This window comes from Azolla caroliniana, unplaced genomic scaffold (assembly GCF_043228905.1).
Source record: "Azolla caroliniana isolate FFs.n. ecotype wild unplaced genomic scaffold, voAzoCaro1.0.p SCAF_15, whole genome shotgun sequence".
Classification (NCBI taxonomy): Eukaryota; Viridiplantae; Streptophyta; class Polypodiopsida; order Salviniales; family Salviniaceae; genus Azolla; species Azolla caroliniana.
This window is the reverse complement of record NW_028230450.1, coordinates 5,660,543-5,686,385: the sequence shown is the minus strand read 5'-3', so window position 1 is coordinate 5,686,385 and position 25,843 is coordinate 5,660,543. Positions and strand designations below refer to the sequence as shown.

The 25,843-nt window shown below is 40.2% G+C and overlaps 1 protein-coding gene across 1 annotated transcript; it reads left to right on the top strand.

Moving 5' to 3' along the window:
* Positions 1-7,194: 7,194 nt before the first annotated feature.
* LOC147854484 (uncharacterized) lies at positions 7,195-9,741 on the top strand. The gene is made up of 3 exons (XM_087331659.1): positions 7,195-8,087; positions 8,888-9,043; positions 9,480-9,741. Exons 1-3 carry the CDS (start codon positions 7,266-7,268, stop codon positions 9,534-9,536), a joined length of 1,035 nt encoding a protein of 344 aa, XP_087187785.1. The 5' UTR covers positions 7,195-7,265; the 3' UTR covers positions 9,537-9,741.
* The last annotated feature ends 16,102 nt before the right edge of the window (positions 9,742-25,843 follow it).

Sequence of the window (25,843 nt, the reverse complement as noted above, 5' to 3'; positions counted from 1 at the left end):
TTCGATGATAATTGATCACATTGTTTTTAAGTTAAAGAAATGTGATGGATAAAAGAAACTAGTTTTCAACAAGAAGATAGAATCACCCAATTAATGGAGTCTTTATGGTATTAAACATAGTTGCGACTATTCATCTCCAATCTTGTCGTACATAGTTCTGTTTTGCATTGAGAAAAATAATGAAGCAAGAACTAGTACTTAATCAAGTCTTCATGGTGTTTAGGATGTTGTGATGGTACATGTCTAAAGGTGTGTGACATATCAAGTACAAGAATTTCTTCTCTCAATAATTCATTCACCCATTTGATGGTTATGGTTCAGGATTCATACACGTTGCTTTGGCTGGGAATCAAACCCAAGTCTGTATCCTACTAGTAGACCACCAATTGAAGCTTGATATATTAAGCTTATTCATTCATACAAAGAGTGTTACATCATGAAATTCAAGTTAGAGGCGGTTTTTCAAAAGTAAAAAAAGTAGGAGAAAAAAAAGCTAGGCGTGGATATGAAGATCTAGGTAGAGAAAAAAGCTTATAACTTCGTCATCCAATATCCAAATTCAAAAAGAAAAGAGTTATAAGAAAGCTAACACAAAGATTTCCAGAAACATCTTGCATTTGAAAAGAAAGATTACAAAAGAGAAATAGTGATGAAAAGAAAACTCGACTCATATAGACAAAGCTTTTTTTTTGTTAAAAAAGCAAGGAATAGAAAACCTATAAAAAAGGAGCTTATCCTTAAGAAGAGGGGGGAGAGGACAAAGAGAAGGGAAGCTCTACAGAATTGGGAAGCAAAAGAGGAATTATCAACATCAAGAAGCAACGAAGGATCTCCCACTTCTAGACTCCACTCACATCTTTCCTACATCTCTCCTCCCCGTTCCAAGAGGGACCATCATATTCATATCCAATCAGTTGTAACTTGATTATTATCTTATAAAAGAATCTCTTATTTTGCAAAAAACCAATGCTTTCTTTCACCTACTAGTCTTGCATGTCAGTGTAAATCTTGCTTGTGTGTCCATGTGTCTTGTGACAAGTCAACATTTTGGCTTGCCCATGCACCTCTCCTTTTCACAAACACGTTCGAATATTCATGCCTTGTTTGTGTAATCCTTCCTCATGTTATGCGTGTGAGCCCTAATTCCTTCCAGTCCATAACTCTGGCAGTTCTGCCTCATGATCCGTACATAGTGATTGATTTTCATGACATTGGCTCTATATGTACATCAACCAGCTCCCAAGACTCATCAACCAGTTATCAGCTATCGGTTGGTTGGTTGGTTGGTTGACATCTTTTGCCGATTTGGATTTGGTTGCTTCAACCGATTACCTTGTGTCAGCCGGTTGGGAGGATGACCCTGTTCTCTTAATTTCCTCGTCTACTATAGTCTGATCCTCCATAAAGACTATTTCTTGGCTCCTAATGACCTTCTTGTCTATCAGGTCCCATAGTCTATAGCGAAAATCATCTTCAACATACCCCAAGAAGATACATGGTCGAGACTTGTTGTCCAATTTCGACCTTTGGTCCTTTGCTACATGTCCATATGCCAAGCTGTCGAACACCCTCAAATGTCAATAAGACACATTTTTTCTTGTCCACACCCTCTGGGGGACCACACCGCCAAGTGGCATTGAGGGAGACCTATTTATAATGTAAACAGTCATCATCAACACCTCAGCCCAATAGATCTTTCCAAGTTGGGCATGTGATAGTTGTTGGGTAACAGGTCCCTCCGGATAGGAAGGAGAGCGTGAGTTGGAGAGAAGAATTAGTTGAATTGGTCGATAGCAACTCGGTTGAAGCCAAAAAGGAAATAATAATCAATTCAGCTAATAGCCGAATCGGTAGAATCTGACTCTGGCTATATTTGTGAATAGCCCACATTGTGTATGAGTATAAATAAACTTAGGGAAAATTATTATTGTGTGTAATAATTGCCTTTGTAACAAGAGAGAAAGAGAGTAACTAAGAGAGTCTAAGTAAGAAAGAAAGAAAGAAAGAAAGATATATTAACGTCTTCTACAGCCAAAATTGGCCCATGAGACAAATGGTTTACAACAAAAAATGGGATATTTACCCATTCATCGAAAGTAAAAACTAAAAATAAAAATAGAGTTTTAAGCTAAGAGAGTTGACAAAGAAGAACTCAAGGTGGTTGCCTTGAAGTTTCTTATTGATTACCATACTTATATAGTGATATAGTTCAGACACTATAGTTCGGAGTCTGTGGACTCCCATGGTTTTTATCTTCAGGGCTTTTCCACGTAAAATATTTGTGTCTCTGTACTTTGTTTTTGTCTTATGTTTTTCTTTCATTTTGATCTTTGCCCCACGCACGTTTGTGTATTAACCGGTTGTGGCTGATAGTATCCTCTTCAATAGCATACATCTGACCCTTTCCATGATCGTTCAATTCATCCTTTCGTCCATAGCATTTAGCTCAAGAGTTTTGGGTAGTCTACTCAATTTTAATCCCTTGGCATTGGTAGTACTCCTAAAACTCCCCTCTATACTCACCCCCGTTTTCTTTCCGAACAACCTTCAACTTTTGTCCAGACTCCCTTTCTGCTCTTTCTAGGATTCATTGAAGACATACAACACTTGGTACTTTGTCTTTAGCACGAAAGCCCATCTAGTCGTCCATCAGATATCAAATTCAGTCTGATATCCGGAACATGACGTACATCCTGGAACATGGCATACATCCCTTAGCATCATTCTATAGCTCGTAGATGTCAGCAAACACACGTTACCAGTTCCAACGATTTTGCATGCACCGTCATTCCCCATTTTTACATAGCCATAATCTCTAGTTGTGTAAGATGAGAAGCATTCTCTCTTAAGTGTTAGGTGGAACAAAGTACCTAAATCGACTACCAAAGTGAATTCATAGCTTGCGAGGTTTACTTTGCCCTTTGTACTGATGAACAACAACTCCTCTTCACTCATAATGAAGGGTAAGGTGTTCTTGCTGTCTGAAATCTTTTTCAGCTCAAAACCATTAGCACTCCCTTTCTCCTTTTAATATTGTTGACAGTACTTTTGGAAATGCCCTAGCATACCACAATAGAAGCACGTGAGCCTTCTTCTAGACTTCGACTTTGATTTGGACTTATCCCTATTTTAAGGATCTCTTTGCCTGCCACTTGCTTTACTAGAGTCACTTTTTGTGACAAGGGCCTTATGGTCAGCCTTATGGTCAGAGTTCGACTCTTTGTCCTTTCATTGAGGTTCCTTTGTGGTTGTCTTGGGTCAATTGTTTCCCTTGTGGTGTTGAGTTACCCAAAATCACCATAAGTGTCTCCCGGTTGTTAGGAAGAGAGCCTAACAACAACAAGGCTAATACCTCATCACCTAGAGGTATTTCTAGAGAGATCGTTTGATGTATTAGACATTGGAAGGTATTCAGGTGCTCACCCATGCTTGAGCCATCCTGATATCTCAGCCTCACTATCTTCCTAAAGACGGAGACTCTATTTAAAGCATTCTTTGTCTCAAACATTCTCCCTATCTTCTTTCACGAGACAATTGTGCAGCTTGTGTCTCATTATTGAAATTGTTATATAGACCCATGTCTATTAACCATTGTATGTATGTGGCTGCCTTTAGATGCATAACCTCCCAAGAAAATGCATCTATCTTGTCAGGTTTGTCCTTGCCATATTGTACCGGCAACCACAGATTCTTCCAAACCAACATATCTCTCATCTTGGACTTCCAAACTGAATAGTTTGGGTTGGTCAGCTTGAACATCCCACCAAAGGATTCTTCTATATTCAACCTAGCTCTGATACCAATTTGAAAGCCTCACTATCTTCCTAAAGACACAACCGATTGTCAGGTCTTTACTAACTACTCCAACCAACAAATAAGTATAACAACAAGTAAAACAGAAAATGAGCCGACACAGAAGTTTTATGTGGAAACCCTAAATGGGAAAAACCGTAGGAGCCCAGAGACTCCAAACAGATTCACTATATGAGAGTCTATCGAAGAACTCAAGACCACAACCTTGGTAAGATCTTCGTCTCAATAGACGGACATACACAGAAAACAAGGGAAACAGAGAAACGACAACACTTGATCTGTGCAGAGTCATCGACTTGTCAGGTTGGATTCAAGGGTTGGTTGCTATGCAAGCTCGACCTACACAACACACAGTTCACTTCTTTGTTTATAACACTTCTACTCAATTCTGTATTGTTTTCTCTCTCTTCTATAGTCTAATCATCACACTCACTAAACATACACCTAACATACATATATGTATGTATGTATTTACATATTTGTCCCTGTCCGGCTTCCAACCGAGATTCGGCCCTTAGCCATAACTGGCTACCATCATTCCTAGCCGGCCCTTTGTACTTGGCCAACACATAGCCGGTCCTTAGCCAAGTCAACTCTTCTCCCATAAGGAGGGACATCTTTTCATAACATATTCCCTGAGTCAGTACTCTACATTAGGAACACCATCTCCTCTGGTTCAAATCCCCTTGGTCCTGCTTAGCTTTAAGAAGCATTCACGTTAATTTCACGAGAACATAGTAATCAAGAAAATAAAAAATTGTGACACTCTCATTTGTAGAAGCAAAATTTGTAGCAACTGCATTGTTCATTAAAGAAGAACTATGGTTACAGACAGTATTTAAGGAGCTTCAAACATAAAAAACAATGCAATTGAAGATCTTGGAAGCTTGGTTTGAAAAGTTAGGTTTACAAAGACTAACAAACTAATTGGATATATATAAACATATAAAAAGAAAAAGAAGTCATTGAAAATTGAAAAGGTGCATCGCAATTATAGCATGCCTACTTAGAATACCTACAATGACTTATAATTGATGTCCATTGTCATATTCATTGGGCCCATTATCGTAGTTATTATCTTTGAGTCTTCTTATTCCACACAAGAAATCTTATCTTTGAGTCTTCAACTAATAATTGCCCATTGTTGTATTTGTTGGGCTCATCAACTTCATCTTCAATAAACTAACAAGCCTTTGAAAAAGTCTTGGTTCCATTCATTTGTGATAAAATTTCAGGAAAGAGACATATCCTATCAATTTGCAAACCCATGGAAAATATTAAATTTATTTTCTGTGGACATATTTGATGCTTGAAATTAGCACCTACCTAGTAGTAGCTAGGATCAAATCTAGACCTTATCACTTCATATCATCAATGATCGCAAAGCATATTCTTTGGATTTTAGCGCAAGACCATTCAATAATTATAATAATAATCTAAAGTCAAAAGCTTAATAGTCTTTTGTACACATGCTTCTTGGCATTGTATAATGGTCAAGCCAGAAATTTAGGACATTGGTACAACGACGCACCAAATTAAATCCATACTCTATTTAAGTACCTCGTCGACTCCACGGTATATTGTTTTGGTGTACTATATGGAGCCTAAAAATAAGAAGTATATAAACTTCTTCTCTCACACAAGAAATAATATCTTTGAAGCTTGACTAATATATTGATGCAGATAATAATATAATGAGGCTTGTAATCATTTGTGAGGCATCTACTCTTCTAGAGTAATCCTAACGATATGTTTTAGCATAGTTCCCCATATAAAATGTTTAAAACCTCATTGTTGCATAATAATTGATTGCATAGTTACTTGGACATTTATAAAGGTGTTCAAAATTATAATACATTTCCAATAGATTCGGCTTGGAGACGAGAATATTATGTTGTTTAGTGACATAATAATAATAATATTATCGTTATTATTAGACTTCACGTATATTGGATTGACGTAGTTGACATTGACCTTTAACATTTACAGCTATATATATTCATTTCAATGCAAATAAATAAGGAAGAAATTATAGAGTCAACATGAAGCAGACAACACTTTTAATTTGTGCATGCACTTTTAATTTATGAGAGCCATTTTTGCATCAAAATCATTGTTTTCTACACATGGACTTATATGGTCTTAGAGTTATTGTGAAATATTACTTGAAGTACTTTCACATATGAAAAGCAAGTTGATGTTGGAGATATTGTCTAAGATTTATTGGTGTATTGGTTAGATAAAGCAGCTACCATTTTCTTCTCTTACCAATATAAAGGAAATAAGCAACAACTCACTATGTGCTACACATGACACATGCACATCAACAAAATGCATGTATAGAGTAAGTTGTAGTTCCGACCATTTTGTGCTCAAATGGGTTATGGTTAGTTAACACATGCACATAAGCAAAATGCATGTATAGCGTAAGTAGTAGTTCCAACCATTTTGTGCTCAAATGGGTTATGGTTAGTAAACTGGTATTTCCTTCAAAGACTTTTATCTTGAAGTGTTGCCTTTCCCTCCCCAGAATACATGGTTATTTAAATAGAGCAAAGAGAGAGGAACTCTAAACAGATGACATAGCAAAGATGAGAAAAATCATTGTGTTATAGATAGGTAACATTTTTAATTTAACGTACTTGAAGAGTCATTCTCTCTTATATTTGAGTGTAACTTACCTCTTGTTTTAACCTTCATTAACCAATATCCTTCAGATAGAACAAGAACTTTTTTTAATTTAACCTTCATTAACCAATATCCTTCAAATAGAACAAGAACTTTTGAACATATGAAAGCGACCCTAATTTACGAAACTTGGAGACTCGGCCTAACAAAAGAGAAAGCAAACATCGACAACATAACATCATTCTTTGCATTGACTCTTCATATAAAGGTAGACACATTGTGGTACTCATGAATAGTTTGCACAATAGTGTGGGTTTAGACAATTCTTATTCAAGTTACATACAATATAATACATCCATCCACAATACCGGCCTCCGTCCTCTTGAAGAGGACATAGTCCATGGAGGTGATTTGTGAATGAATCATTGGTTGAAGAGGTCCTTGAATGAGTTGGGGGGGGGGGGGGGGGGGCTTCCTTTGGATTGAGTCAAACTCTTTCTTATTCATGAATTCCAATAGATTTTTCTCTCTTAAACAACCAATGCTACAATTTGACAACTTGGGGGGGTGGGGGGGGTTAGAAGCTCTCATTGTCAAAGGAATAAATAGCCCAATAACTTCTTCAAGTGGGTGGGGTTGGGGCTATGGTCCCTCTTCTAATTGATGAAGGATCCACAAGTCAATGGCTTACTATCTCCCAATAAATACATATATGTACATACATACATATATAGATAGATAGATAGATATATAATGGAGTCACAAGAAGAGGTGAGAGGACAGTGATTGGGAGGAAAGGAGAGGAGAAGCAGAAGACTGAAATTATGGATAGGGAAGAAGATGAGGAGGAGGAGCGCACGAACACGGAAAATGATAAAGAATCAAGAGATTCCCACCCTTCCTCTGGTAACAATAACAATAACAATAACAATAACAATAACAATAACAATAACAATAACAATGACAATAACAATAACAATGACAATAACAATGACGACGACGACGACGACGACAACAACAACAACAACAACAACTACAACAACAACAATTCTCATGGGAACAACTACAACAATTCTCATGGGAACAACTACAACAACAACAACAACAACAACAACTACAACAACAACAATTCTCATGGGAACAACTACAACAACAACAACAACAACAACAATTCTCATGGGGGCATCCAAGGCATGGCGGAAGATGTCCGGGCTCAAGCCCTAGCTTTGCGGCCGGCTAGGAACACGAATAATAAGCGGCCCATCACGGGGGCCGGGCCTGGGCCCAATACCAACAATGGTCCTCCGGTTCAGTGCCCAGATCCGAGGTTTAAGTCGGCATCCAATTGTAAGACGATCGTGGACTTTGGCGTGGGCGCCATAGCCAGACGGGAGTACAAGGTCAAGAAGAACGTGGACACCGGCAAAAACCTTATCTCCTATGTCCAGAACTACGGTAGCGCCCAATTGGTGGCTCATGTGGCCACAATGGGCCTCTCCACGCACCGGATCTACCAGGTTGTCTTCCTCTTCGATACCCCCGAGATCGTACGGTCCATCGACAATGTTTGGCCCGACGAGACCAAGCTCAAACACCTCCCCTCCTTCGTCCAAAAGCTACAAGACAAGGAATTCGCTTTGGAAAAGGTAAAAATTATCTATTGAATGTAAATTGTCGTGCGAAATGTTATAAAATTCATGGTATTTCACAAGTTACCTCTGCCATAATCTTGGTCAAGAAGTAAATTGTCATTGTCTGAATGTTATAAAATTCATGGTATTTCACAAGTTACCTCCACCATAATCCTGGTCAAGAAGTAAATTGTCATCTTCCTAATGTTACAAAATTCAAGGTATTTCACAAGTTACCTCCATCATAATCGTGGTGAAGAAGTAAATTGTTCTCGTCCGAATGTTATAAAATTCGTGGTATTTCTTTCACAAGTTACTTCCACCATAATCCTGGTCAAGAAGTAAATTGTTGTTTGAATGTTATAAAATTCATTGTATTTCACAAGTTACTCCCATAATCCTGGTCAAGAAACTATCATTGTCATTATAGAATATACTTTGTGTTGGTTTTTGATGGTCATACATTCACTATTTTGTTAGGGCTAAATTCCTAGTGTACATCAATTCCTCCCCTTCGATGTCCCGCTTCACTGACATAATTATTCGTTGGCCAATACCCCAATTACCTCATGTGTTAGCTAATTTGATTATGGCTAATTTGGTCCTTTAAAAATTGGTAGCTATGACATCTCGGTGTAAGTTAATGGATTTGTTCCATTCAATCTTGACTCGCGAATCTATGTCTGGGGATAAATCCACTGCTTTCACAGTGTGCTTTAGTGCATAATGTAATCAATTGATCTATATTTTATGTCTATATATGACTTAATTTAAGAATAGAGATCTTGACTGCTGTCTTCATTGTTTTCCTGTAGTTAGAGAAACCCTCGAGCTCGATATACCTTGTCTTAATCAAGGAATCAAGCAGGAAAGCGTCGGAGAAAACTCTGTCAGCATGGGCTGTCCTGTACCAGTGGGCACACAATTTACAGGATATTGAGACATCAGATTCAGTAATGGAAAAAATTAAGGTAACCATATCATCTTGGAAACTAAAAATCAATGCACTCTGCATCACTTTCTTCATATACAGATGTGTGTGTGTGTGTGTGTGTGTGTGTGTGTGTTTACAAACTTGTCTCCATTTGCCTCCAAACAATTGAAAAGTGTGATATTGCATCAGACCATGTACACACATATGTGAATCTATCTATGCATATTTGAATGCCATCAAAATGCATATGCTGCTGCGTATATGTGCAACATTTCATATAGTCGATTCATGTGATATTAACAAGTATAACCATCATAATCTTTCAATCATACATAAGCATGCAATCCAAGCAAGATCAACAGAGTGCAATCAATAACATTCTATGTATAATTCGACTCTTTTGCATTTTCGATATATGCTCATGTGAAAATGTGTATTGATGGAGTTGATTGGGTACATTGAATGTTTTACAGAATGCTGGTAAAGGAATTCTTGGTGATACATTAACGCCATTGAACCCAATTGTATAGTTGTTGTTTGTCTAGAAGCAGCATAATGGTTGCAAGAGGCATAATATATGCTTGTATTTGTGTATCTTAGGTATTAGGGATATTGATACTACAATATGTTTGTACTATTAAAATTTGTTTATATGTATTCACTACTGATTTCATGTGCATTGACAATATGTATGTAAACTAGTGGATTTCACATTAATCTATCAACATTAAGCTACCATTGCACATATACAGTCTAGTTACGCGTGTAGGGGCTTATGTGTTGATCATGTACCTTTCTTTCACTAGCTTACATGAATGTATTGGAGTTTCAACAAAACTTGAACAAAATTATGTGGTTTATGTTTGTAATTAGGTATTGTTCCGAAACTTAGTAGCACTTAAACACTTATGTAAAACAGGAAATATGTTGTGGAAGATTTAAAGAGAAAACAAGAAAGATACACAACAAATCAATACACAATGCACTACAAATTTTTTAACGTGGAAAACCCTCAAAGAGTTAAAAACCACGGGACCTAGTCTAGAACTAATTCACTATCAATATAAATCTGATACACCAATGTTCCACTCTAAACAAGTTAGAGTACTATGAGCAATCGAGGAATATGATGTTTCCTCAAAAATAAAAACTCAACAAAAAGGAACACAAAAAACCACCAAAACTCACAGCACGTGGCTGATGACGGAGGCGGCGATGTCCGGATGTCTGAGTGTGTTGGTGGTGTACTTCAGAAAGATTGAAGGAATTAGCTAAGAAAGAGAGTATGTGCTCTCTGGAATCTGTTTTTTTCTGTTACAGCAGAGAAATGCTCGTTTTTCCCTTTTTTAACACACTCAAAAAGGAATGTGTTACATAGTGTAGATATGTAACGTCTTCTTGTGTGAACCCCTTTCACACTATTTTAAAAAATACAAGTTTTGGGCTTCCAAGGCCCATTTTTATTTACTTATAATGTGGATAGAAAAACCTAACAATCTCCCCCTCTGGCCACATAGGAGAAGATTCCATTGAATCACTTAGTTTCTGTTCATTCCAGCCAACTTGACACATAGCTCAAGCTTTTCTTTAGAGACTACCTTCGTCAACATGTCCGCAACATTTTCATCTGTGTGAATTTTCTTGAGTTGTAGAATTTGATCTTCAATTGCCGAGCGCAGCCAATGATACCTTACATCAATATGTTTCGTACGAGAATGGTACATCGAGTTCTTGCTTAGATCTATTGCACTTTGGCTGTCACAAAATATCACATAAGTTAGTTGACTTAAACCCAAATCTGAAACAAACCTTTTCAACCATAGCATCTCTTTGGCAGCTTCAGTGGCTGCAATATATTCTGCTTCTGTTGTAGACAAAACAACACATTTTTGTAGCTTAGATTGCCATGACACGGCTCCCCCTGCAAATGTAAATAAGTAAGCCGAAGTAGATTTTCTCCCATCGAGATCTCCTGCCATATCTGAATCTGAAAAACCTTCAAGAGTTTGTTTAGAATCTCCAAAACATAAACATAATTTTGTGTACCTCTTAAATATCGAAAGATCCATTTTACGGTATCCCAATGAGACTTACCCGGATTGGAGAGATATCTACTTACAACACTAATGGCATGGGCAATATCTGGCCTTGTGCTAACCATAGCATACATCAACGAACCAATCGCTGAAGAGTAAGGAATTGAGGACATCTCTTCTTTCTCTTGCTCGATATGTGGACAGTCTTTTCTACATAATTAAAAATGGCTAGCAAGGGGGGTACTTACTGGTTTTGCATTATGCATATTAAACCTTTCTAATACTCGTTCTATGTATTTTTCTTGAGAAAGCCACAACTTTCCACATTCTCTATTGTGAGTAATTTTCATGCCTAAAATATGCTTAGCATGACCTTTAACTTGTGGATATTTTCTACATCTTGTCCTACAATTAGCATATCATCGACATACAATAAAAGAATTATAAAATTACCTTAGAAAAATGCTTAACATACACACAATGATCTCCATTAGTCTTGGTGTAGTCTTGACTTGCCATAAAGGAATCGAACCTTCTATACCATTGTCTCGGTGCTTGTTTTAGGCCGTAAAGATTTTTCCTCAACTTGCATACCATATGCTCCTTTCCTTTCTCTTCGAAACCCTCCGGTTGTTCCATGTAGATTTTTTCCTTCAAGTCTCCATGCAAGAAAGTTGTCTTTACATCGAGTTGCTCAATCTCAAGATTTAAAGTGGTTGCCAAACCTAAAACAACTCGAATAGAACTCATTTTCACAACTGGTGAGAAAATTTTATCGAAATCAATACCTTTCTTTTGGCCGAAACCTTTTACGACTAAACGAGCCTTATGTTTTACAAGGTTACCATCACCCTATTTTAACTTAAACACCCATTTATTTTCAAAACTTTTCTTCCCTTAGGAAGTTCTACTAAATCAAAGGTATTATTTTTCTTTAATGAGTTCATTTCATCGTGCATGGCTTTTATCCAATCATCCTTATCTTTATGATTTAAAACATCATAATAACTTTCAGGCTCCCCTTCGTTAGAGATTAAAACATAATCTGAACTAGGATACCTTACAAATGGTTTTTGTTCTCTAGTAGACCTTCTAGGTTGTTCATTGACCACCTCTTGTAAGGAAGTTTGCTCCCCCCGCTCAAAACCTGTTTGAGGTAAAATATCATCATGATTAGCTTCAGCCCTATTATTTATAATACCTGGTTCATCAACATCCTCACGATTTTCGTCTTGTTGGGAAGCATGTCCATATGTAGCATCTTCGGTCGTAGGAATCGGGTCAAAATCAATAAGCCCACCATCTTCTTGAGTGTTAGATTCTTTGACCTTCTCAATATCTTCGATAGTTTGATCCTCAATGAATACCACATCACGACTTCGAATGAGCCTCCTTTCTTTTGGGTCATAACATCTGTAACCAAACTCATCTTGGCGATAACCAATAAAGATACATTCTTTAGATTTAACATCTAATTTAGACCGTTCATCTTTAGGTACATGTACAAAGCACTTACACACAAACACACGTAAATGATCATATGAAACATTCTTACCATACCAAACTCTATTAGGAATGTCGCCCTGCAATGCAACAGTAGGAGATAGGTTAATAACATATGCAACGATACTCAAAGCCTCACCCCAAAAGGATTTGGATAACTTCGCATCCGAGAGCAAACATCGAACTCTTTCAACTAGAGTCCTATTCATCCTTTCCGCCAAGCCGTTTAGTTATGGGGTTTTTGATGGTGTCATTTGATGCTTAATCCCGTGTTCTCGACAATATGCATCGAAAGCTCCAAGTTATTCCCCACCATTGTCGGGGCGAATGCATTTAAGCTTTTTTCCTGTCTATCTTTCTACAGAAGCATGAAATTCTTTGAACACATTAAATACTTGGTCCTTAGTTTTCAATGTTCGAATCCAAAGTTTCCTAGAATAGTCATCAATAAAAGTAACAAAGTAGAGTGCACCACCTATTGATTTTACCTTTAAAGGATCACACAAATCTAAATGTACCAACTCAAGTACCTCTTCCTTTCTTGAAGAAGAATGTTGTTTGACCGCAACTCTTTTTTGCTTTCCTACCACACAATGACTGCACATGTCTAATTTGGCATCTTTTAGACCTGAAAGCAAGTTTTTCTTTGTTAGACAATCAAGCCCCTTCTCACTAATATGAGATAACCTTTTATGCCATAGCTCTAACATATTGTTGCTTTCAGCTGCATTCACAAGATTAGTAGAAATAGATGCTTGTAATAAATACAAACTAGAGCATTTCTTACCACAAGCTACAACCAATGAGCCCTTAGTGAGTTTCCATTGTCCCTCATTGAAGATGTTGCAATAGCCATCATCATAAAATCTGTCGATTGAGAGAAGATGTAAATGAATGTCGGGTACATGTCTTACCTCCTTGAGTATCAACTTTGAACCCGTGTTGGTTTCCAAACAAATAGTCCCGATGCCTACCACCTGTGAAAGACTGTCATTGCCCATCTTCACAACTCCAAAATCCCCTAAATTATAAGAAGTAAAAAACTCCCTTCTAGATGTGACATGGAATGATGCTCCACTATCAACAACCCAATTAGTTTCATTGTGAGCAAGATTAATCACGTTTTCATCATAAACAACAAGTAAATCATCTGATGAAATTGAATTAACACGATTAGAATTGTCATCATTACCTTTGTTTTCATGCTTACCACTAGATGTGTGGTTCTCCTTTTTCCACTTGTAACAATACCTCTTTATGTGTCCTGTTTTACCACAAAAATGCCATTCTAGATTTTTATACCTTGGTTTTGATTTACTTCTACTCCTCCCTTGGTTGTTTTGACCTTGGCTTGTATGCCTACTCCTCCCTCTCTCAACCATCAAGACCTCCGAATGTGACGATGTCCCTTGTGTCCTTTGTCTCATCTCCTCGTTTAGAACACTGCTCTTGACATATTTCGTAGTTACAATTCCATTTGGGGCTGCATTAGTTAGAGATACCCTAAAACTTTCCCATGAATTAGGGAGAGTGTTTAACAACCATAATGTATTAATCTCATCATCAAATTTCACTCCCATACCAAAAAGTTGGTCGAAACATCCTTGAAATTCATTTAGATGATCTAAAATGGAACTACCTTCTTTATACACTATATGCATTGCTTGTTTCAGCAAGAATAACTTATTGTTACTTGTCTTTGATGCCTACAACATTTCGAGTTTATTCCATAGAGCTTTAGCATTAGTTTCATTCACAATATGGTTTAAGACATTGTCTCCCACCCATTGTCGAATAAAACCACATACTTGTAGATTCTCGAAAAACCATTCCTCGGCCGTTTTGCTCTCTGGTTTAGCATCTGCAAAAACAGGTAAGTGTAGATTTTTCACAAAAAGAAGGTCTTTCATCTTACCTTTCCATTTCTGGTAGTTGGTGTCGCTCAAGCAAACCATTGTGGAAAAATTTGCCTCCATAAGAAGTGCTCAACCTCTGCCCTAATACCACTTGTTCCGAAACTTAGTAGCACTTAAACACTTATGTAAAACAAGAAATATGTTGTGGAAGATTTAAAGAGAAAACAAGAAAGATACACAACAAATCAATACACAATGCACTACAAATTTTTTAACGTGGAAAACCCTCAAAGAGGTAAAAACCACGGGACCTAGTCTAGAACTAATTCACTATCAATATAAATCTGATACACCAATGTTCCACTCTAAACAAGTTAGAGTACTATGAGCAATCGAGGAATATGATGTTTCCTCAAAAATAAAAACTCAACAAAAAGGAACGCAAAAAACCACCAAAACTCACAGCACGTGGCTGATGACGAAGGCGGCGATGTCCGGATGTCTGAGTGTGTTGGTGGTGTACTTCAGAAAGATTGAAGGAATTAGCTAAGAAAGAGAGTATGTGCTCTCTGGAATTTTTTTTTTTCTGTTACAGCAGAGAAATGCTCGTTTTTCCCCTTTTTAACACACTCAAAAAAGAATGTGTTACATAGTGTAGATATGTAACATCTTCTTGTGTGAACCCCTTTCACACTATTTTAAAAAATACAAGTTTTGGGCTTCCAAGGCCCATTTTTATTTACTTATTAATGTGGACAAAAAAACCTAAGTATGTGATGAATATTAACAATTGTTACTTGTAAAGTTGTTGATGCAGAAATTTAGGAAGTTGTAATGTCTATTGAGTGCCCAAATTTCATTGTTAACTAAAATATGTTATGTTGTTGAAAGCCTCAAAAAACATGTTTTACTTCAATATGTTTACGTCATTTATTCTCATTTGTTTTCGTACTATCACATATTTTAGTGGCAACTACAAACTTGCTCATCATGAGGTAAATAAACACACATCAAAAACAAAATAAATGTACAAAAAATTATAGTGAAAATTATTGAAAATAAAAGTTGAAATATCTCCATCTGAGGGATTTTTGTAAATTGGATATAATCATAAAGAAGAGTTGAAGAGCAAAAGTTAAGTAATAGGTGGGTCACAAATTAACAAATGATTTTCTTGTTACCCAAATTGTCCAAATTTTGGTGGATAAAATTTCTTGTTGATGGAAAAATCTATGAGAAGCTAATCATTATCATTTATGAAACCTTGTAGAGGATACAATAGAAAGTATAACTGACAAGCATCTCAACAAAAAACCTTTTATTTATGAGATTATCTTCTAGGAGCATTATTCTTTATGAAACCTTATAGAGGATACTATAGATTATCTCGACTATATAGGAAAGAAGAGTAGAACATTCCTTTAGGAGGATTATCAAAATGGTTTTCTATACTCTTAAAAAATGCCCTAAGTGTGAAAAAGCTTTTTCTTTTTCTTTCTTCAAAAACCAAAACTCCTTTCATTAGTTATAAAATTTTACAATTGTGAATGTTATATACAAACCCCAAAAGGTCTCCATAGTTCCATTTTATGTGGTGGCCCACTATCTCAAGAAAGGGAGAGGACGACCATTCTTGGATGAAGGCTAATCGTTGTTATTGGCTCCATCGGATCCACTTGTAATGCCATGATATTGGCTCTTTAGTGTGGTTACAATTTTACTCCATATCTCTTGCATATAATGTCGATTGGTGCACAGTTATATTGGAGAAGACCCACCTACAACATTGTTTCCAAAGAGTCATTCGTGTTATTGGGCTGACCAATTCCAGCATGACTTGATCTTTGGTATTGATGGGGGTCGAGTGAACATTGTCGGTGGTGGAAAACGAGATCTCTTGTGCCTTTATCACCAATGTCATCCCCTCTTAATGTTCGTATCTGTCAATTGGGGCCTACCGTGATAGCCAACATCATTCCACACCTCGAATATGCCTTGCACCTTGCATAATTGCAATAGTCAGCCAACCCCCTTTGATATTCGATGAGTCTCTACGTAGTCCCACAATGAGTGTCGGATTGATTCTATTTCATTGGGGCACACTATACAATTAAGAGAGCAAAGGATCCCGCATTGCCACGCTCCAACCGGTAGTTATCTATGTATTAATGGCCATTGAAACGTGGTAATTCGCGTAACTTCTTGTTGTTTTCATAATTGATGCCAAAACTTGGTAATAGTCATATCAGGAACATGTTATGTGTGTTATATCTTTCCAATAACTGGTTTAGGGTTTAGGTTTGAGCAACTAGACTATGGCGACCTAATCTGGTCGTGAATTGGAAGAAGGGGATGAATTTGCTTCCTTGTCCTGTAGAAGGATCACACCATGTCCATTGCAAAGGGTCCTAGTTGACCTTACGTAATCATCTGTTCTCATGAACACATATGTTTCATTCTGGTTGTCTTTTGATCGGGTTGGGATCTAGAATCCACTTAGTACCTATATACGTGAGCATTCGAATTGTCATGTTCACCATTGTTGGTTCCTCATAGCTTCACCACTTTAGGCCTTGGATCCTACACTGTGTTTCCCTACCTTTGGGAAACAAGGAACTCTCCTCCGCGTTGCCTATCCACTTCTCCATTACCGTCCTTGATGTTGGACTAAAAGTCCCACTCTACCCAAAATTGTATCCTAGTAGGAACACATCCTCATAGTTAGGGCTCAGTTACCCTAACTATAAGAATGAGGAACCTAAACTTCTAATGTTGTTTTAATGGGATTTGTAATGCTATTATCCCTTGAGCTCTAACTGTCTCTGTAATTGTCATCTTCTTCAGTCTTCTGTGTATTCTATATCAAAGAGAACAGTGCACCACCATATTCTCACTTTCTATCACTTTGCTTATTCCACATACAAAGATCCTAGTTGCTATCTTGTAACTAGCCAGCTCATCATCTCACACTAGCCGGTTGAGGCACATACCGTGCACAACAATTGGTATCAAAATGACCTTGGAATCCGGCAACAGCAACACGAGGAGGATAACCAACTAAAGGAAAGTAAAGGGTCAAACAACCAACACGAGGAGGATACAGAGCTCGAGGTTGTTGCTTCTGAGTCTTTGCTTGTACCTCTTTTTCTTTCATAGTGATAGTTGGAGTTTGTGGGCTCTCGTGGTTTTTCCCATTCAGGGTTTCCCACGTAAACATCCTGTGTATTTCCTTTGTGTACCCTCCACTTCCCATTTCTGTGTTTCCTTCTCAAAGAACTGATAAAAACTCAATTGTGACCGAGCAATATTCCATGCTATTCTTCACAAACTGGTATCAGAGCCGATAACACGGGAAATGGAAGAATCGTTCGGCGGGATGTTCAAGCTCACCGGCTCCAACTATTCAGTGTGGAAGTCGAAGATGAGGGATATGCTGGTGGTTAATGATCTTTGGTTGTTGGTTCAATTCGAGGACAAGAGACTGGATAAGATCAACGCCACAGTGTGGGAGGTGATGGACATGAAGACAACGACATACATCCGGTGCTTCATCGATATGAGCCTGTACAAAAACTTCAATGAAGAGAGCAAGGCTCATGAACTGTAGGAGAAGATCGACATCATGTTCCAGAACAAGAATGTTGTCAATCGAGTTTCGGTATTCCGGAATCTAGTGAGGCTCCAGTACCAAGACGGCTCCAGTATGGCGGAGACATGAATGCCTTCCAAGAACTAATACACCAGGCAACCTCATTGGAGGTACCTCTCGCTCATGAGGTACTCGCATTGCTCCTGCTCGGTTCCCTCCCAGACAGTTGGGAGACGTTGGGCAACGCCGGGCCGGAAGGAAAACAGTTGTCCCTAGCAAGGGTAAAATCAAGCCTACTCAATGAAGAAGCTCACCGCAAGGACCGGGAGTCTAGAACCGATCTGAAGGCCTTGGTCACAAAAGATGACCACAACCGAGGAAAAGGCCAGTATTGGAGTCCCCAAATCCAGGACATGTCGGGGACGAGGTCGAAGTCAAGGGGGAGGCCCACTTGCTTCTACTATGGGCAGTCGGGGCACCTCCTAAAGAACTGTCAGCATTTCCTGAAAGAGAAAGAAACCAACAACACCGATTCGAAGAAGAGTTCGGACCGAAAAGGCCCGGATCGAAAGGGAACGTTGGCGATCGCGACAAGTGAAGAAGAATTGATGCTCATTACCGAAGAAAATGAGTTAAACCTTGTCGGCGCCGAGACAACGTGGGTTGTTGATTCCAGTGCGTAATTTCACCTAACACTGGATCAGAAATGCTTCTCATCCTACTCAGTCGGTGATCATGGTTGTGTCCAGATGGGGAATGAAGGTACATGCTGAATTATCGGCATAGGAGATGTGTTGTTGATGACATCAACCGGATGAAAATTTCTCTTGAAGGATGTTTGACACGTTTCGGAGGTTGACTGAACCTCATATCAACCAGTCGGCTAGATGATGAAGGCTACACGGGTAGCATCCAGAATGGAGTCATGAAGTTCAACAAGGGAAGTTTGATAATGGTTCGAACTCGGAAGGTCAACACACTGTACTTGATGAATGCCCGGATATGCCGGGAAGAAGTGAATGTAGCATCCAACATTGCCGGTGAGCTGTGGCACAAAAGACCGTGTCACATGAGTGAGAAGGGGATGAAGAGGCTTGCCGAAGACAACCTCATTCCGGTGAAGGACGTGCAACTTGAGAAGTGCACCGATTGCTTGGCCGGCAAGCAAAACCGAACCTCCTTTCGGTCAAGACCACCGATGAGACGGAATGCACCACTAGAGCTGGTGCATACCGATGTGTGTCAAGTGGACACGAAGTCACATGCCAAATCGTAGTACTTCGTGATGTTCATAGATGACCACCGCCGGAAGCTGTGGATCTCACCATTGAAGACGAAGGATCAGGTGTTATCTGTCTTCAAGGAGCTCCACGCGAGAGGGGAAACAGAAACCGGTCGGAAGCTGAAGGCAGTTCGAGCAGATAACGGAGGAGAATACCAGGGGAAGTTCGAGGAGTACTGCCGGTCGAAGAAAATCCGGCTCGAGTTTACTGTGCCGAAGATTCCGGAACTAAACAGGTTAGCACATGCAAAGTTACTCAAGACGTTTTGGGCTGAGGCACTGATGACGGCAACCTATGTGATAAATAGATCACCCTTAGCACCCTTGGAAGGAGTCTCACCTCAGAAAGTATGGACCGGTAAATAGGTGTATCTTACCAGCATTTGAAGGTGTTCGGGTGTCTCGCATATGTGCATGTTGCAAAGGACAAGAGAGCAAAGCTAGATCTGAAGTCTAGGCCATGCATATTCCTTGGATACCGTGATCATGAGTTCGGTTACAGGGTGTGGGATCTGGTTGACAAGAAGGTGTTCCAAAGTCGGGACATAGTCTTCATGGAAGACAGGACTATTGCCGACTGGGAGTCGGAGAAGGTGATCAACTCCGGATCATCCAATGAAAACCAGCCAGAGGACACAAGGACCTACTGGGTTAAAAACCGAATGTTAGCTGGTAACCGGATGACACTCGACGAACTGGCTGGATACGGACAGGAATCCGAACCAACGGAAGTAGAAGTCGAAGAGGAAGAAGAAGAAGACACTAGAACCGGACAAGATCCCGAATCGGATGAGGATGAGGAACAAACGGAGGAACCGACAGTCAGAAACCAGGGAAGCAGATATCCTCTCCGAGAGAGAAGAGCCCCCCAGAGATTTCCAGATGCAGAGCATGTGTTACTGACCGATGAGGGGCAGCGGGAAAGCTTCAAAGAAGCAAAGAGAGACACCCACAACCACAAGTGGTTGAGTGCCATATAGGATGAGATGGATTCCCTGCATGAGAACCACACGTATGAACTAACGGAGTTGCTGAAAGGAAAGAGGGCACTCCGAAACAAGTGGGTGTACAAGCTGAAACCGGGAGATGCCGAAAATCCACCAAGGTATAAGGCCCAAATCGTGGTGAAGTGCTTCCAGTAGAAGAAAGGAGTGCACTTCGATGAGATCTTTGCCCCAGTAGTAAAGATGACATCCATCCGGATGATATTGGGCATAGCGGCAAGCATGGACCTTGAGGTAGAGCTACTGGACGTGAAGACGACATTCCTCCATGGTGACCTCGAAGAGGAGATCTACATGCATCAGCTGGAAGGATTTGAGAAGAAAGGGAAGTAGCACTTGGTGTCCCGGCTGAAGAAGAGCTTATATGGACTGAAGCAAGCTCCCCGGCAATGGTACCGGAAGTTCGACTCCTTCATGACCGAACAAGGGTACCACAAGATGCAAACCGATCACTTTGTGTTTGTGAAGAAATTTGACGGACGAGACTTCCTAATACTCCTCCTATATGTGGATGATATGTTGATCGTCGGACGAGACCAAGGCAAGATCCGGATGTTGAAGAAGGCTCTGAACCGGACCTTCTGAATGAAAGACTTGGGTCCGGCAAGATAGACATTGGGAATGCACATCATCCGGGACCAGTCGAAGAAGCTGTTGTGGTTGTCATAGGAGAAGTATGTGACAAAGGTGCTTCAACGGTTCAACATGTCATAGGCGAAACTAGTCGGATTGACACTTCCGGCGAACTGCAAGCGATCCGGAAAACAAAGCCTGAGGACAAAGGCAAAGAAGACGGATATGATGAAGAGACCATAGGCCTCTGCCGTCGAGAGCTTGATGTACGCAATGGTGTGTACTTGGCCGGATATCGGATATGCAGTCGGAGTGGTGAGCCGGTTCATGAGCAATCCCGGAAGAAAGCATTGGAACGCGGTGTCGTGAAGATTTTCGTCCACAAGCGGAAACCCGAGCAACGAGAGCCAAAGAGCGATGTGCAACATTGCACACGTACATAATGTATTTGTAATAGTAATAAGGGTAAAGTGTATGGTGCTAGAAGTGCCCCATCGGATCCGTAAGGTATAAAGGTGATGTGGTCTTTTGCGCACATCCACGCGAGAGAGAGAGAGAGGTACTATGCGGTACATAGGTACCTAGTTGTTTGTGTGGAGGTGGGAGTTAAGGGGCCATCAATCTCACCCTCCCCAAATCAAGGCAAATATCCCCTTTGAATGAAAGGGGATATTTTAGTCTCACTTTTGTAAACGTTCTTCCCTCCTTGTGCTATAAAAGGAGAGGGAAGGCACCATTGTGGGGGTTGCCTATTTTGAGTGTGCGAGGTATACCACATAAATCGAGCGTTAGGGTTAGGGTTAGGGTTTCTTTATCTTTATCTTCATCTTCGTCGGTTAGGGTTTCGAATAGTCGTTTGGTGCGGCCCATGCAGCCACTATTTTGTAATCGTTCATTTCGTTTTAATACGTCTTGTTGATCATCTTGTCTCCATCTTCCTCTTGTTCGATATAATCTCTTGTTCATTCTTCTTCTTCTTGAGCAAAGCTTCCATTCCATGTCCGATTCCTTCTCCTCTACTCCTTAGTCCAAGACCCCCGTGGTCCCGCCTTTCTTCATGCACGCGCGTAGCAACGCGACATATTTGGTGAACCCGACATGAAGAGGCGGCAAGGGAGGAAGGAGATGGAAGACGGAGACATCGCGGAAGTAATTACGAGAATGGCAAGGGATTACGCAAGAAGGAGAAAAAGACGGGAAGAGGCGTACAAGTACGATCGATGCGAGTTCGATCTATGGGTATCGTTGGCAAAGGCTCCTCGAAGCGCAATGAAGGCATTCCGGGAATTCGATCTCCGGTTTTCCCAACTTTCGGTCCGGGATCATGAATCGGTGGGGGCGGACAAGGTCCCACTATTCTTGAAGACGGTCAACGAAAGGGGGAAAATGGCCATTTTTCCCTACCTCGAAGATGATGAAGGGGTGTACAGCCTCACCGAAGATTGGAACGAGGTGGAATGGGCGTGCATACAATGCGATGAGAGGCGGTTGGCCACAACGCGGCCCGCGAGCGGCGGAGAAGAGAGAGCGGCGACCGACTACGCACTACCGCCGGAAGAGAGCTCAACGCAAATCGGTTCGGAGGAGCTCGACATCGAAGCCTTGGTGCGGGAAGCATACGAGATCGTAGAGGCACAAATCGAAGCCGAAGAAGGGCTTATTGCGGAGTCGAGCCCGAGCGGATCGGAGGATGAGGAGGCCGAAAGAGAATGGTACATCAGTACCACGAGAGAGGGTGCGGAGCGAGCCACCCTCTCGACATGCGGAGAAATATTGACCGAGGATGAGGTCGGGGACAGTGCGGCGGCGATCGCCGGTTCGAGCGGACATGAGGGAGTTCGGGCATGGAGGACCGAAACATCGAGTGAAGAGGAGACAAGCGGTGGTGCCGCGACCTTACACACACCGATCCTAGAGACTCCAACATCCGGCCCGAGAGCCGGTGTGAGACCTAGAGTGACGGACAGTGGCGGCGGCAAGGCGGGCAACCAAGACAACGGTAAGGAGACCGTGGAAGGGGAGGCGGCAAGCATAATTGAGGCTTGCATAATCGGAGGCGGGGTAGCCACGGACGACGATGTCCGAATGGAGGTGGCTACGGGCATAGCATCGACGAGCGGCGGCGTTGCTACCTTACATGCACCGGTTCAAGAGACCCCGGCGGCCGGCCCGAGTGCCCGCGTGAGACCTAGGGTAACGAACGGTGGCGGCGGCAAGGCGGGCGGTCACGGCGACGATGTGGGAGAGGGTGCAGAGCGAGCGACCCTCTCGACTTGTGGAAAGAGGACGGCCATGGATGAGGCCGATATCTACGGAGCAATGGACGCCACTTCGAGAGTGGGCGAAAGTTTCGGAACGCGGTTGCCCGAAATGTTCTACGAGCATACTCAAGGCTTGCGAAATCGAGGAAGAAGAGAAGACGAGCGGCGGTGCCGCGACCTTCCACACACCGGTCCTAGAGACTCCAACAACCGGCCCGAGAGTCGGTGTGAGACCTAGAGAGACGGACGGTGGCGGCGGCAAGGCGGGCAACCGAAATGTTAGAATATAAAATAAAGTATAATATTAGAAATAAAAAATAAAACATATTATGATAAATAAAGTAATAAATAATATTTCCCAAAATACCCCTCATTTATAAAAAAACGTTTTTGTAACCATCCTTTCTCTCATATATACACATTGTAACCACTATTCATATGAAGTGAGAAATACAAGTGTTGGATCATGATCTCTCTCTCTCTCTCTCCCTGTTATCTTCTTCCTATCTCTTGTGTTATTGCTTGATTTCTTACATGGTATCAGAGCAAAATTAGAGACATCAATCAAAACACAAAACATTTTGTTCTTGGATTGATCCGGACGATCTAAGCAAGATGGAGTTCGAAGAAGAATCAGAAAACCTAACCGCATCCACATCAAACAATCATCATCCTGCAAATCCATCAAATATGGTAAGAAAATATGTAGTTGAGAAACTAACTACTCACAATTACAGGATGTGGAAGACACGGATGGAGTTGATAATGGAGCGTAATAATCTAAAGGATATAATAGATGGTTCCATGAAAATGCTTGAACAAGAACCTGGGATGAGCATGTGGAAAATCAGAGACCTCGACGCTAGAATGGAGATAATAATGCACTTAAGTGACGAGCAAGTCGATTATGTTCGAAACTTACACACAACAAATGAAATGTGGGAGTATTTGCAAAAGATTCATCAACCATCTGACGAAACGACTAAATTTTTTTCATTCAGATCATTAATGAATTTACAGATGAAAGAAGGTGAACAAATCGACACATTTATAATGAAGTGGCAAAAGAAATTAGATACAACGATCTCTTCAGGCAATAATATCGATGAAATGTCCAAATGTGAGATTTTAATGGGAGCGCTACCAGAATCATGGATGACTTTTGTAAGTAATCATAGTGAAGATAAAAATCTAAATTTTCAAAATTTAGTAGCAAAGTTAAAGCAGGATGAACTACGAAGGAAAAGAACGAGTTCACAACATGAGGCTAGCCACATGGCCATGGCAGCCTCAATGAGAAATAATCGAGGCAACTTTGGGAAGCAGAAATTTCAACGGTTTTCAAGCAACCAAAAGTTTCAACATAAGAACAAATCACATGGAATGGGAGGCTTGACGATATCTACAATCACATGTAGGTATTGTAATAAACAAGGTCATATTGAAAAAGATTGTAGAAAGAAGCAATTTGATCTTAAAAGGAAAGGAAAGAAGTCTTACCCTCAAATTCATAGTGCATCAATTCAAAATGATAATGTGAACTATTGTGAAGAAGATGAAGAGAATAATTTTATACAAGCTTTTACAAGTGATGCAAATGAAAATCAAGTGAACCAAAAGAAAGGCAATGACAACCTTTGGTTCTTCGACATTGGGGCGACACATCACTTAACAAATAATAGAAATCTTCTACATAATTACTGCCCCCTTCCACAAGCACTCCAAGTTACATTCGGCGACCATGGCACAAAAGTCGCGATTGGCAAAGGGGAAGTACACCTGTCTCTAAACAAATCAAAGACGGTAAGCATTCCAAATGTTTATTATGTTCCAGGTGTAATGAGAAACTTAATATCTGTAAGTGAAGCAACAAAAAATGGAACAAGTATACAATTCAATAATGATTTTGCGGTTATTTCTCATGAATTACCTACTGGTGAGATGTTAAGAGTGACTTGCCCTAAATCTGGAAGACTCTACCCTTTACAAATGATGGATAAAACTCCTATACAAGCCCTCTTTACATCAAGCGCGTCACCTATTGACCCTACAATGCTTTGGCATCATCGACTCGGGCATCTCAACCCAAAGGCGATGAAGACTGGTCAAGTTCATAAATTATTCGAAGGAATTCCAACAAAGTCATTCAGCTATATATCTATATGCGAGGGATGCATCTATGGCAAGCTGTGTCGACAAAAGTTTCCAATAAGCAAACAGAAAAGGACGGAAATACCACTACAACTCATTCATTCAGACTTATGTGGACCTATGCAATCTGTATCAATAAATGGTAACAGGTATTTTATTACATTCATAGATGACTACACAAGATTCACAATCTTGTACTTTCTGAAGAAGAAATCTGGAGCATACAATGCATTCACAAATTATAAAGCATATGTAGAAAACCAGTGTCAACATAAGATTTCGACTATTCGTACTCACAATGGAGGGGAATATCTTAGTGATGAATGGAACAGTTTTTGTAAAGAAAATGGAATAAGACATGAACATACTGTACCATACAACCCGCAACAAAATGGTGTAGCTGAGCGCAAGAATCGGACGCTCCTAGATGCTAGTCGAAGTATGCTTCAAGTAGCTGGATTGCCTCTTCGATTTTGGCAAGAAGCAATTGCGACTGCTTATTAACTGCAAAATAGATCTCCACATAAGATATTGGGTCTTCAAACACCACATTCACTCTGGTTTAAGCAAAAACCTAACCTT